This window comes from Stenella coeruleoalba (genome assembly GCF_951394435.1).
Source record: "Stenella coeruleoalba genome assembly, chromosome: 10".
NCBI classification, from domain to species: domain Eukaryota; kingdom Metazoa; phylum Chordata; class Mammalia; order Artiodactyla; family Delphinidae; genus Stenella; species Stenella coeruleoalba.
Genome location: NC_137156.1, coordinates 66,272,595 through 66,285,749, shown reverse-complemented (window position 1 = coordinate 66,285,749; position 13,155 = coordinate 66,272,595). Strand labels below are relative to the sequence as shown.

General features: G+C 46.1%; 1 protein-coding gene across 1 annotated transcript; it reads left to right on the top strand.

Moving 5' to 3' along the window:
* Nucleotides 1-2,339: 2,339 nt before the first annotated feature.
* Nucleotides 2,340-13,051, top strand: CIMIP7 (ciliary microtubule inner protein 7; the record flags this gene model as incomplete). Its single annotated transcript, XM_079934337.1, has 4 exons — nt 2,340-2,366; nt 4,237-4,350; nt 12,152-12,208; nt 12,635-13,051. The coding sequence occupies 4 exons, from the start codon at nt 2,340-2,342 to the stop codon at nt 13,049-13,051; spliced, it is 615 nt and encodes a 204-aa protein (XP_079790463.1).
* Nucleotides 13,052-13,155: the final 104 nt, after the last annotated feature.

Sequence of the window (13,155 nt, the reverse complement as noted above, 5' to 3'; positions counted from 1 at the left end):
TGGACAATTATTCAGGACTAAAATATCTATCAAGCTATGAAAAGACATGGAGGGAACTTAAATGCATTTTACTAAGTGAAAGAAGCCAATCTTGAAAAGGCTACATACTGCAGGATTCTAAACAGTATGACATTCTGGAAAAGGCAAAACAATGGAGATAGTAAAAAGATCAGTAGTTGCCAGGGGTTAGAGGGGGAGGGTGGGCTGAATAAGTTGAGCACAGAGGATTTTTAGGGCAGTGAAACTATTCTTTTTGATACTATAATGGTGCATACATGTCATTATACATTTGTCCAATCCCATAGAAGGAACAACACCAAGAGTGAACTCTAAGGTAATCTATGGACTTTGGGTGATAATTCTGTGTTGATTTAGGGTCAGCATTTATAATAAATATACTATTCTGTATGTGTGGGAGCAGGAGGTATATGAGAAATCTATGGACCTTCCACTCCATTTTGCTTTGAACCAAAAACTATAAAAAAAAGTCTATTAAAAAAATAAATTAAAAAAAAAGAGCAAGAGGAGAGATTTGGCATATCCATACAATGGAAAACTACTAAGCAATAAAAAGGAATGAACAACTGATAGGCACAGTGACATGGATAATTCTCAAAATAATTATGCCAAGTGAGAGAAGACAGACACACAAAAGAATACATACTGGATGATTCCACTTACATAAAGTTCTAGAAAATGCAAATTATAGTGACAGAAAGCCAAACAGCAGTTTCCTGAGTGCCATATAGAAGGAATACTAATGGGCAGAAAGAAACTTTGGGGTGTGGATATGTTTACTACCTAGATTGTGGTTATGTTTCATAGATGTATACATAGATCAAAATGTGTCAAGTTGTACAATTTTTTTTTGTTTTTTGGCGGTGCCCCGTGGCTTGTGGGATCTTAGTTTCCTGACCAGGGATTGAACTTGGGCCCTCGGCAGTGGAAGTACAGAGGCCTAACCACTGGACTGCCAGGTAATTCCCTCTACAACTTTTTGACTTACCATTTTTAAGATTTATCTCTGTGGATTCAAGTATCTGTAGCCAGACCTACTAGAGAATGGACTTGAGGATATGGGGAGGGGGAAGGGTAAGCTGTGACAAAGCGAGAGAGAGGCATGGACATATATACATTACCAAACGTAAGGTAGATAGCTAGTGGGAAGCAGCCGCATAGCACAGGGAGATCAGCTCGGTGCTTTGTGACCGCCTGGAGGGATGGGATAGGGAGGGTGGGAGGGAGGGAGACGCAAGAGGGAAGAGATATGGGAGCATATGTATATGTATAGCTGATTCATTTTGTTGTAGAGCAGAAACTAACGCACCATTGTGAAGCAATTATACTCCAATAAAGATGTTAAAAAAAAAAGTATCTGTAGCCAATTTATAGTAACTCCATTATTTCGTTGTTTGATTATAGGCCAATTTTCTCATTGTCCTCTTGATAAACATTCAGCCTGTTTATAGTTTTTCCCCTATACAGATACAGCAATGAACATTTTTGTAGTTGTGAATACATGTGAGAGGGGATCTCCAGGGTTACTATACTAATAGGGTGGACTTTCTGGCTAGTAGGGCTTGTGCCAGTGACAAAGCCCTACTGAGTGTTTCCTGTTTTTGAACTTTTCGTTGGCAGAGTTTTAGAGGCTAATCGCCAGCTTCTTTGGGTTAGTAAAAGGAGTGAACTGTTCATGTCCCTGTGTTATAAATGAGAGAGACAATAATCTGCCCAAGGCTAGCTTGGGATGGAACCTTGGTGTCAGATACTTTCATGCTGCTTCTTTTGCTCCTCTGTTATGCTCTCTCCTCCTTCACTTGGGCCCTTGTAACATTCACCAACATTTGCCACCAGTTAGTGTTCCCAGTCACCACAAACTCCTGAGAAGTTGATAGAGCCTTATTCTGAAGCAGCATTTTTATCCTAAGAGCTACCAGCCCCTTTAGCATTTCTTCTAACTCCATGAAATGTTATAAATTTATATCCCTGGCAGTATGGTTGAAGTTTAAAAAATGCAGGATTTGCCTTTAAAATATTCGCTATTTCATTGACTGTGAGCTCATCAGACTCCACTGTGGAGCCTTATATGTTTATATAAGAACTCTCCCAAGCTGTTAATGCTGAGGGACAGATTTCTCTCAGAGAGAAGTAAGAATAGAGCAGGAAGCACAAAGGGGTAGCAGGCTGGGCTCTACCTCAACAATCAGGAGCATTGTGTAGTCACAACATCCCTTTGTCACTAAGCAACAAGAAGTTGACCTGCTGAGATGCTCTTTCTCCAGAAGTAACCTCAAAAAGACAAGAGGAAAGTTTGCCTTTTCTGCTCGTTTCCCAGAAAGATGCAAAGTGCTTTAGTAGGCTCCTGGGTAAGAGTGTACTTTACATTAATCCTAGCCCCTGGCCCTGGGGTAGTACCTGAAATATGAATTACTCATGAGAATAAAGTGAGAATGGTTTCATCCAGCATCCAGGCTAGAGGAGGACCCCAAACTGCCCACTCCCCCTCTGCCATTATGAGGTCCCCCTACAGCTTATCTAGTCTTCCTGACACCATGCCCTCTTCCATGTGTCCTGGTCTCATGCCTGGATTAGCTGATCCTCTTAGTCCTCTAGCCACCCCATTTATTCCCAGTCCTTTGTTTGATCCCCCCAAACTTCTGTAGTTTGACTGCTCTCTAGACTGGGAACATCTTGAGGCTAAAGACTACCTTCTACTATCTGTATGTCCCATGCCTGGAATACAGTAAAGGCCCAGTAAATACTGTTGAAATAAACTGAATAGAGAGAAAGGAGTGTTTGACAATAGTAGAAGGATGGACAGACGAGTTGGATGACCCAAGCACTCAGTGGGATGAAAAGATAAAGGGCTTCCCAGGCACGCTTAGGAGCCCACTTTGATGGCCAGAGGCCAGCTGGGAACAGGTTCTTTCTGCTCAGGACTATGATCATGGCGTGGACTAGACACATTGTCCTCTCCAGGGGGTATTCAGGACAGTGAGGTTGGGCCATAAGAGTTCCCAGGCCAGACATGGTCATCCATGTTGTCAGCCTAATGACATCAGCACAGTACAGCTTCTTATACCCCCAGTAGGTGCTCATTTCTGTCTTCTGCCAGTCCTTGTCTCTGAAATTCTCTCCAGAAGGTATCCACTGTTGGTAAAGTACTTCTTTGGGAAAGTTCATCCTTTGTTTAAGTGCTCCAGTTTCAGAGGGTGCCCTACTTGCCCCAGAATAACGAAGTGTGTAGCAAACAGGTGTTCGTGACTTTGTCAATAGATGCAGAATATGTATCCATTTAATCCTGGCTTTTCAGTGACCCTTGACCTCTATTAACAATGCAGGGAAGACAATGAAGGGGACTTCCTCTCAGATCCCCCAGGGAAGGACCATGCTACTAGATGGTGGCCCTGTTCTCAAAACTCTGCTCAGTGCTTCCTAAATCACCCTAACTCAGAACCTGTCTGGTCCCCTTCCCTGCTGAAGTCTTCCCTTGCTCTTGGAAGAGAATCCATGTTCCTAACCCAGTCTAGGTCCTGTCCCTCCCTGACCTCACCTTACTTCTCCTTGTCTTGCTCACAGCCTTTTAGTCAATAAGGCCTCTTTTTTTTTTTTTTTTTTTTTCGGTTCTTCCAACACAACTCTGTCTCTGGCCTCTGAATCTTTGCACTTGCAGTTCTCACCACATAGAATGCTCTTCTGCTGCCCCTCACATGGCTGACTCCTTCAAGTACCATGCCCATTGTCATGAGATGCTGTCCCTACTCCCTGTCACTCGATCTAGTCATCAGGTTCTTTCTTTCCTGACTCTATTCACTTGTCTTACTCCCTCACCAGAAGGAAGGTTGATAGAGGCAGGGTCTTTCTGTCTTTTCACTGCTGTGTGTGTCCCCAGCCCATATTAGGACCCTATTGAAGAAAGAAAGAGAGAGAGAGAGAGAGAAAGGAAGGAAGGGGGGGAGGGAGGGAGGGTGAGAGGAAGGAGGGGAGGAAGGAAGGAAGGCACCCTTTCCTTACAGACATAACCCTCCCAGGTGGGCCAGCACAGCTGAGGCCAACTGTTCTAATGGTGGATGGAGACACCTCTCTGTTGGCGCCTCTCCAGGGTGTCCCTCCTTCTCTGATTCTTTTTATTCTGTCAGGAACTCCCAGGAGAGGCTTCTAGCCTGGGGGCTCTGAGGTCTAGGACTCAGGGTGGGGGTTGGGGTGGGATTCACCCTCAAGCCTGCCTTGTTACAGCACAACAGTGGCTTCTATGGGCACTACAGAGGCCAATTCAAGAGTGAAAGTGCTCGAGAATATCGCCTTGCAGCCAAGCCCCAGCCCCCAGCAGTGTTCCTGCAGCGCTGTCAGGTACGAGGCAGCCCTGGGTGCAGCTGCCACGGCTGAGCCAGATTCTGCTTCTCTCAGGCCCCAAGAGCAATATCCTCAACCTTAACGCAACTGGACTGACACTTGAGGCCAGCCTATCCCCAGGACTTGCATGAGGCCTGGCCCCTCTTCCCTGAAATGTCAGGTCCTCCCCCTACAGATACATGGGTGGAGAAGAGCCAGTACCAGGCTGGACAGTTTTGCTCACTGCTCCTTCTAAATGGAGGAAGAGTCAGGGTCCAGGTGGGGTGGGTGGTCATGGAGAGAGAGCCTCCAGAACCCAAGAAGTAAGCCTTGAGTTTTGCAGACGGCTGTCCTTCAGCACAGATTCCTTGATGCCATGAAAGTCAATGGTCTAGCTCACAGGCAGCCTCGTAGTCCAGGGGCTCAGGAGTGAGTAGGAGGCCTCCTCTGGTCAGTAAAACAGCATAGAAAGTGGCAGGTGTCCGCCCCCATGCCTAACCAAGGAGGACTGGAAAGGAGTGATGGCAGAATCGGCCTAGGGTGGCTGGAAAAGGCTTCCAGATAACAGGAGAGGGACGCAGGGCTGCAGGCCCTCCACTGCTTCCAGGCCTGGAGACAAGGAGGGGACACTGAGCATAGTCAGGGTCCCAAAAGTAAAAAGCCCACTCAAAACAGAACTCAGGAGGGTATACATATAAAGGAGTAGGTGTGGGAGCTTCAGGGAAAGGCATTCTCACAGGATGGTAACAACCAAGTGGTCAGTACTGCTGGGCTTTAAGGAACAAGGGGAAGGCATGGCTCCTAGAACCCAGATGGAGAGAGTGGTATGGAGAGGGCTCTCCTGAGAGAAGTGGTGATTTCGGGTAGAGAGACACAGCCAGGTAGGGGCGGGCCCGGAAGGGAGCCAGGAGAAGAAACACCTCCTCCCTCCTTCCCTCCATCTCCTTTCCAGGCTTCCTTTCAGGTCAGAGGGAAGTCAACCTGGTGAGAAGTATGCTCACATCAGACTCCTGGGAAAGATCAGGGTGGAGGAGGGCTGAGAGGGACCTGGAGGTGTGCCTGGAACATGCTCCGCCCACTGCAGCTTCTTGTTTCCCAGCCTCTAGCCAGGTCCTACTTGACTGGCCATCTGGATTCTCTACAAATTGCTTTCCCAGGCCAAGAGCAGGGTCTTGGAGTCTGCCATGCTACAGAGCCTGAACTTCCTTAGCATGCCCAGTTGGAACGGCTGCCTGGTACTGCCTACTGAGCAAGGCCCAAATGCAACTCCAGACTGCTCGTCTGGGGCCACCTCCCTTGAGAGAGTGATGAGATCTGCCTAGTACAGGGACAGAGGTAACCTGGGCACTTCCTGCTGGGTGTCTGTAGTAGTCCTCAGTGGCAGCCCTCATCCCAAAGACCTGAATGTCCTCTTAGTCTGTCCCCCAGGAACAGAGTAGAGGACATATTTGGGGACATATTTTGATTGAAGTGAAGTCTTGTTACATGTTGGCATTATCAGCAACCCCAAAATAGCATGGTCTGTGTATCTTGGGCTTAGGTTGTACAAATGCCAAGTCTGACCCTTTCTAGATCTAAAGCTGTTTTAATTAGTGGGACTACTCAGGGAAGGTGCACATTCTTTTTTCTTATTTGCTGAGAGATACCAAGTGTCAGCTGGCTGACTGCAGCTATTCTTGTTGAAAACCTTTCCAAGATGTAGCAGCCACTTACCTTTAGTTTGGGGCAGGTAGAAATTTTGTCATTCAGATGCAAGAAGATTCTTTTTTCTTTTTATTCTTCTTTTTCTTTTTTTCTTCTAAACCAGATTAGTTTATTTCTGGCCTTCACCTGTCTGACTCTTGGGAAATGTAATCCTGGTCTTGTTTGTTCTTAAGGTCAGGCCAGAGTGCCAGGGCTCATGGTTGGAGGCAGGTCCTTCGTTGGTGGTGCCGTGATTGCTGTGTCTCTGCCTCTGCCCCACCCCCCACCATGCCTCAGTCTGCCACAGGGACTCCTCACTCAGTACCCCACTAATTGCACACTGCCCAGCCTCCAGAGAGGCCCTTAGTCCTCCCACAGGCAAACATTGACCCATCCCAGGAAACCTACTTCTCTTCCAAGGCCTCTTTAGCTCAAACCCTAGCCCAAGCCCTACCTGCTCAGAGACCACGGATTTTACCACCTGAGTGGAAAAGGAGCTTTAGATGGTTTAGAAGCAAAGATGCAGGTGAAATTCTCCTCAGGGACAAGAATACTTAGAACTGCCTGGGTGGAGAGGAAATTACTGCACTTTTCACTAGACTCCCACAGTTGTGAGAATAAAACTCAAGTCAGTGGGAGTCGATAGATGATCCTGTCACTGTAAGAATAGTGAGTTTCCAAATTCAGACCTGCCTCCAACAGCAGAGGCATCCACATTCTAGGGCTGTGTACAACTTTAAAGCTAAGGGTAGAGATGGGGGAGGGATTGGGGGGGCAACTGGAACATGCCCCAGACCTCCAGATTTTTTAATTGAAATTTTTTTTGAGATGGTTGTAGATTCAGAAACAGTTGTAAGAATTAGTAAAGAGAGATCCCTTTTATGCTTTGCCCAGTTTCCCCCAATGGTAACATTTTGCATATCTATAGTAAAATATCACAACCAGGACGTTGACATTGCTGCAATCTACCTATTTCATTCAGATTTCCTCATTTGTGTGTGTGTATTAAGATCTATAAAATCTTGGAATTCTCTGGTGGTCCAGTGGTTAGGACTCCACGCTCTCACTGCTGAGGGCCTGTGTTCGATCCCTGGTCAGGGAACTAAGACCCCACAAGCCACGTGGCATGGCCATAAAAACCCATAAAAATCTATAAAATCTTTTTTAAATTAATTTTAATAACAGTATAGCTGATTTACAATGTTGTGTTAGTTTCTGCTGTATAGCAAAGTGAATCAATTATACATATACATATATCCACTCTTTTTTAGATTCTACTCCCATATAGGTCGTTAAAGAATATTGAGTAGAGTTCCCTGTTCTATACAGTAGGTTCTTATTAGTTATCTATTTTATATATAGTAGTGTGTATATGTCAATCCCAATCTCCCAATTTATCCATTCCCCTTGCTTTCCCCCTTGGTAACCATAAGTTTGCTTTCTATATCTGTGACTCTATTTCTGTTCTGTAAATAGGTTCATTTGTACAATTTTTTTAGATTCCACATATAAGTGATATCACATGATATTTGTTGTTCTCTGTCTGACTTACTTCACTCTGTATGACAAGTTCTGGGTCCATCCATGTTGCTGCAAATGGCATTCTTTCTTTTTATGGCTGAGTAGTATTCCATTGTATATATGTATCACATCTTCTTTATCCATTCCTCTATTGATGGGTATTTAGGTTGCTTCCATGTCCTGGCTATTATAAATAGTACTGCAATGAACATTGGGGTACACGTATCTTTTTGAATTATGGTTTTCTCCAGATATATGCCCAGGAGTGAGCTTGTTGGATCATATGCTAGTTCTATTTTTAGCTTTTTAAGTAATCTCCATACTGTTCTCCATAGTGGCTGTTACCAATTTAAATTCCCACCAACAGTGTAGGAGGGTTCCCTTTTCTCCACATCCTCTCCAGCATTTATTGTTTATAGATTTTTTCATGATGGCCATTCTGACTGGTGTGAGGTGATGCCTCATTGTAGTTGTGACTTGCATTTCTCTAACAATTAATGATGTTGAGCATCTTTTCATGTGCCTCCTGGCCATCTGTATGTCTTCTTTGGAGAAATGTCTATTTAGATCTTCTGCCCATTTTTTGATTGGGTTGTTTGTTTTTTTGATATTGAGCTGCATGAGCTGTTTGTATATTTTGGAGATTAATCCCTTGTTGGTCACTTCATTTGCAAGAGAAAAAAAAAGATCTATAAAATCTTATCACCCGTGTAGGTTTGTGCATCCACCACCACAGTCAAGATACTGACCAATATCACAAGGATCCCTGGTCCTGCCCTTTTTTTTTTTTTTTCCGCGGTACGCGGGACTCTCACTGTTGTGGCCTCTCCCGTTGAGGAGCACAGGCTCCGGACGCGTAGGCTCAGCAGCCATGGCTCACGGGCCCAGCCGCTCCGCGGCATGTGGGATCCTCCCGGACCGGGGCACGAACCCGCGTCCCCTGCATCGGCAGGCAGACTCTCAACCACTGTGCCACCAGGGAAGCCCGTGGTCCTGCCCTTTTATACCCATCAGCCTCTCATTCCTCCACCCTTCCCCTGTCCCTAACTGCTATTTTTCCTCCATTTCTAAAATTTTGTGACTTCAGAAACGTTATGTGAATGGAATGATACAGCATGCAACCTTTGGGGAATGGCTTTTCTTGCTCAGCATAATTTCCTGAAGATTCCTCCAAGTTGTGTGTATCAACGGTTCAATTTCCATTACTGAGTAGTATTCTGTGGTATGTATATAGCAGTTTACTTAACCATCCATCTATGAAAATGTATCTGGGCTGATTCCAGTTTTTACCTCTTACAAATAAAGTTGCTATGAACATTTGTGTACAGGTTTTTGGGTGAACATAAATTTTCATTTCTTTGGAATAAATACCTAGGAGTGCAATTGCTGGGTCATATGATAGTTGCATTTATTTATTTATTTTTAATATTTTATTTATTTATTTGGCTGCACCGGGTCTTAGTTTCGGCACACGGGATCTTCGTTGCCGCGTGAGGGATCTTTAGTTGCAGTATGCAGGATCTTTTTTTTAGTTGTGGCATGCGGGATCTTTTTATAGTTGCAACATGCAGAATCTTTTAGTTGCGGGCATGCAGACTCTTAGTTGCGGCATGTAGGATCGTGTTCCCTGACCAGGGATAGAACCTGGCCCCCTGCAATGGGAGCTCAGAGTCTTAGCCATTGGACCACCAGGGAAGTCCCCGTAGTTGCATTTAAGTTGTTTGTTTGGTTTTTTAATGTGGATGGAAATTTTTTTTAATTGAAGGAAAGATTCTTTAAATTCTATAGCACTTTACAATTTTCAAAAGTTTCACACACGATTTCATATAATCCCATAATAACTTTTTTTCTCCTACCCCTATATTGTACCTCCTGCATGTTAAGTTTTTTTTTTTTAAATTGTCAAACTGTTTTCCAGAGTGGCTGTTTCACATTTTACATTCCCACCTGCATTGAGCAAATGATTGTATTTCTCTGCATTCTCACCAACATTTGGTGTTGTCTCTATTTTTTATTTTAGCCATTCTGGTTGATGTGTCATGATAGCTCACTGTGGGGTTTTTTTGTTTTTTTTTTGAGTGTGTTGGGTCGTCATTGCTGTGCGCAGGTTTTCTCTAGTTGTGGTGAGCGGGGGCTACTCTTCGTTGTGGTGTGCGGGCTTCTCATTGTTGTGGCTTCTCTTGTTGTGGAGCACAGGCTCTAGGCACGCAGGCTTCAGTAGTTGTGGCACGTGGGCTCAGTAGTTGTGGCTTGCAGGCTCTAGAGTGCAATCTCAGTAGTTGTGGCACACGGGCCTAGATGCTCCATGGCATGTGGGATCCTCCGGGGCCAGGGCTCGAACCCGTGTCCCCTGCATTGGCAGGCAGACTCCTAACCACTGCACCACCAGGGAAGCCCTCTCACTGTGGTTTTAATTTGCATTTCCCTAACATTCAGTGATGGTGAACATCTTTTCATGTGTTATTTGCCATCTGTATATCCTCTTTGAAGAAATGTCTTCATGTTGTTTGCCCATTTTCTAATTGGAATTTTTATTTTGCTGTTCAGTTGTGAGAGTTCTTTATACATTCTAGATACTAGTCCTTTATTGGATATGTGATTTGCAACTATTTTCTCTCAGTCTGTAACTTGTCTTTTCATCCTCTTCACATGGACTTTCACAGAGCAAAACTTAAAAAAAAATTTTGATGAGGTCTAATTTATTGATTTTTTTTTTCTTTTATGGCTCTTGCTTTTGGTGTCACATCTAAGAACTCTTTGCCTAGCTCTAGATTCTGAAGATTTTCTATTTTTTTCCTGAAAGGGCTCTGGGTTTTTAATCTCTTGTGTCAGTTTGCTTTATGAGGAATGAAAGGTAAGGCCAGCTGGCTTCCTACCTTCATGGAGCTTTCATTCGATTTGGAGAACACCAGCTGTCTAAGGCAGGAGGTCCCAATAGGGGAGCTTGTTAAAGGCTCCACCCCGAAGATTCTGGTTCAGGGATCTGGGATGGAGCTAGCCCCTGACTTTTATCTAGCAACTTATTGTCAGCCATTGCTCATACCCCAACCCAGCCAAGATTGGACTCACCAGATCAGGTACTTCATTCTGGTCCGCAGCAGGAGAAGCTGAGTGGCTGAGGTGGAGGGACCCTGGGGGCAGAGACCAGGCACAAAGGCAAGGTGGACGGTCTTGGGAGAGATTCCTGCTGAGGTCTAGGGGCCTGAGAGGTGGTCTCTCTCTGCCTGGGGATGGAACATGGCTCTCTGGCCCCAACTGGGCTAAAGCAAATGCCCTGGGGATCTTCTGTCCCTGTTCACTGATTTAACAGCAAATATATATTGAGCACAGTGCCAGGCTCAGTGTTGGAGTTATAGATGTGAGTAAAACAGACAGTAACCTTGCCCATGAGGTGCTTGTGTTCTAGTCAGGGGCATCAGATGGTAAACAGCAACATAATACATAGTAATACAGTATGTTAGAAGGTGAAAAATGCTGGGTTGGGGTGATGGGACTGCTGGTGTAGTAGTGGTCAAGGAAGACCTCCCAAGAGGTAGGTGAGAGGGAGTCATGGCCAGCTGGGAGAAAAGTCCCAGGCAGAAGTAACTGGTAGTACAAAGGTCCAAGGTGAAAGTAGCTAGTGTATTTGAGGAACAGTGAGGACGCCAGTGTGGCTAGAGGTAATGGAGGAATCAATATCATGTGGATCTCATGGACCACTATGATGACTTTGACTTTTATAAACATGAGGAACTGTTGTGGATTTTTGGCAAACAAGGAGTGTGATCTGATTTACATATTAAAACAGTTATTCTGCCTGCTAAGAGGACAATAGACTGGAGAGGCAAGCTTGGAAGTAGGGACACCAAGTGGGAAGCTCTTGCAGTAATTGAGGCATGAGGGGAAGGTGGCTTAGACCAGAGAAAGCAGCGGCTATGCTGAGAAGTGGTCTGATCCTGGGTACATATTGAAGGAAGTATCAGCAGGATTTCCTGGCACACTGGATGTAGAGTGTGAAAGAAAAGAATCAAGGGGACTCCGAGGTGTTTGGCAAGATCTAGCTGCCATGACCTGAGCTGGGGGAGGCTATAGGTGGGGTGGTTTTGGGGAATGATCCAGAGCTCAGCCATGTGTCTGGAGATGCCCGTTAAGACATTTACATGGGAATATGGAGCAGGTGGTTGGCTAGTGAGTCTGGAGTTCGGGAGAGAGCTCAAGCTCTAAAGAGAAATTTCAGTTTCCAGGTGGTATTTAGGGCCAAGAGGCTGGGTTGTTGATGAGAGAGTGAAAGAGAGGAGGAGAGAGCTGGAGCCTAGTCCTGGATGATCTAAAGGACCCAATGTGAAACTTAAACCACTGCCCCACTAACGGCAGGATGTCCTGGAAAATGCCTCAGCCCCTTCCTCAATCAGTGGCCCCAGAGGCTTCTGCTTTGAGAGCAAGCGCTGGGATGAGATGTTCCAGGAATGAGGTGTTGCTTTAATTTTTATCTGCCCTTTCAGTGTGTTGGCAGTTTAGCAGTTTAAGGATGGTGGCTCCTGGCAACTTCCCTCCATTATGGGGCCCTGAGTTAGCATCTTGGGGACAGGTAAGCATCATCTTTCCCCATTCACCTTCTTTTTCACTGTCTTTCTAGGAGCCAGCGCAGCAACATTTCTTCTCCAAGCATGACAACCGCACTTCCTTTGACAAAGTGAGTGCTAGAGAGAGGAAGGAAAATGGGCAGACTCCCAGCCTAGGTTGAAGTTGAGGTAGGGTGGAGGGGAAAAGACATTGCAGGGAGAGAGGGCTCTTTATACAGACAGAGGAGTGTCTGTCTTCCTGACAACCTCTTTCTTCTGGGAAACAGCCCATTCTACAAACAGATGTACCTCTGCTTTGGTTTCCCCCACCAGCTTGCCTGACAATGTGCAAATATCTTAGGAACCACTGACTTTCTGGGGGCTTCATTCACTCTGGAATGGAAGGCATGACTGGGGATGCAGGCCAAAGAGGCTGGGGTCCAGGCCAGGGAGGCCAGGCACAGGCCAGGCATCACCAGGCAGGCTTGGGTATAGGAGGGGCCCAAGGAATTGCCTGGTGCCAGGACTGTGGGCCAAGGGCCCATACCGTTGAGGAGGGCCCCTACTGCCTGCTACAGGGAATCGGAAGGCGGAAAGACCTGGAGCGCCTGTGGCAGCAGCACACCTTCCTGCGCTGGGCACCCTGTGAACTGGAGTTGCGCCAGCCACGGCCCCTTGAATCCTCCTACCAGGCTGATTTCCGGTCAGGGCCAGGACTCAGTGACCTCCCCCAGCGCCTTGCCCACTTTGTGCAGATCCAGCCTTCCCGTGCCAGCACCACCTACCAGCAGAACTTCTGCCAGCCATCCCGTGGTAGCCATTGTGGCAGTGACAACATGGGGCCCCAGGCCCCAGTCACCAACACACTGCCTGACCTCCCAGGGATCCCAAGACCCAAGCTGCTGCAGCATTACCTTCATGCTGGGGTCTCTGAGTGTCTAAACTGGTCCAGAACATTAAACAAGGACAGCTAACTCAGTGGCCTGTCTGTGCTTGCAGCCCAAGAGATCTCAGAGGCTGGAGAACAGTAAGGCACAGCCAGGCCCTGCGCCTGGCTCCTATGTTGCTTGTGCCATGG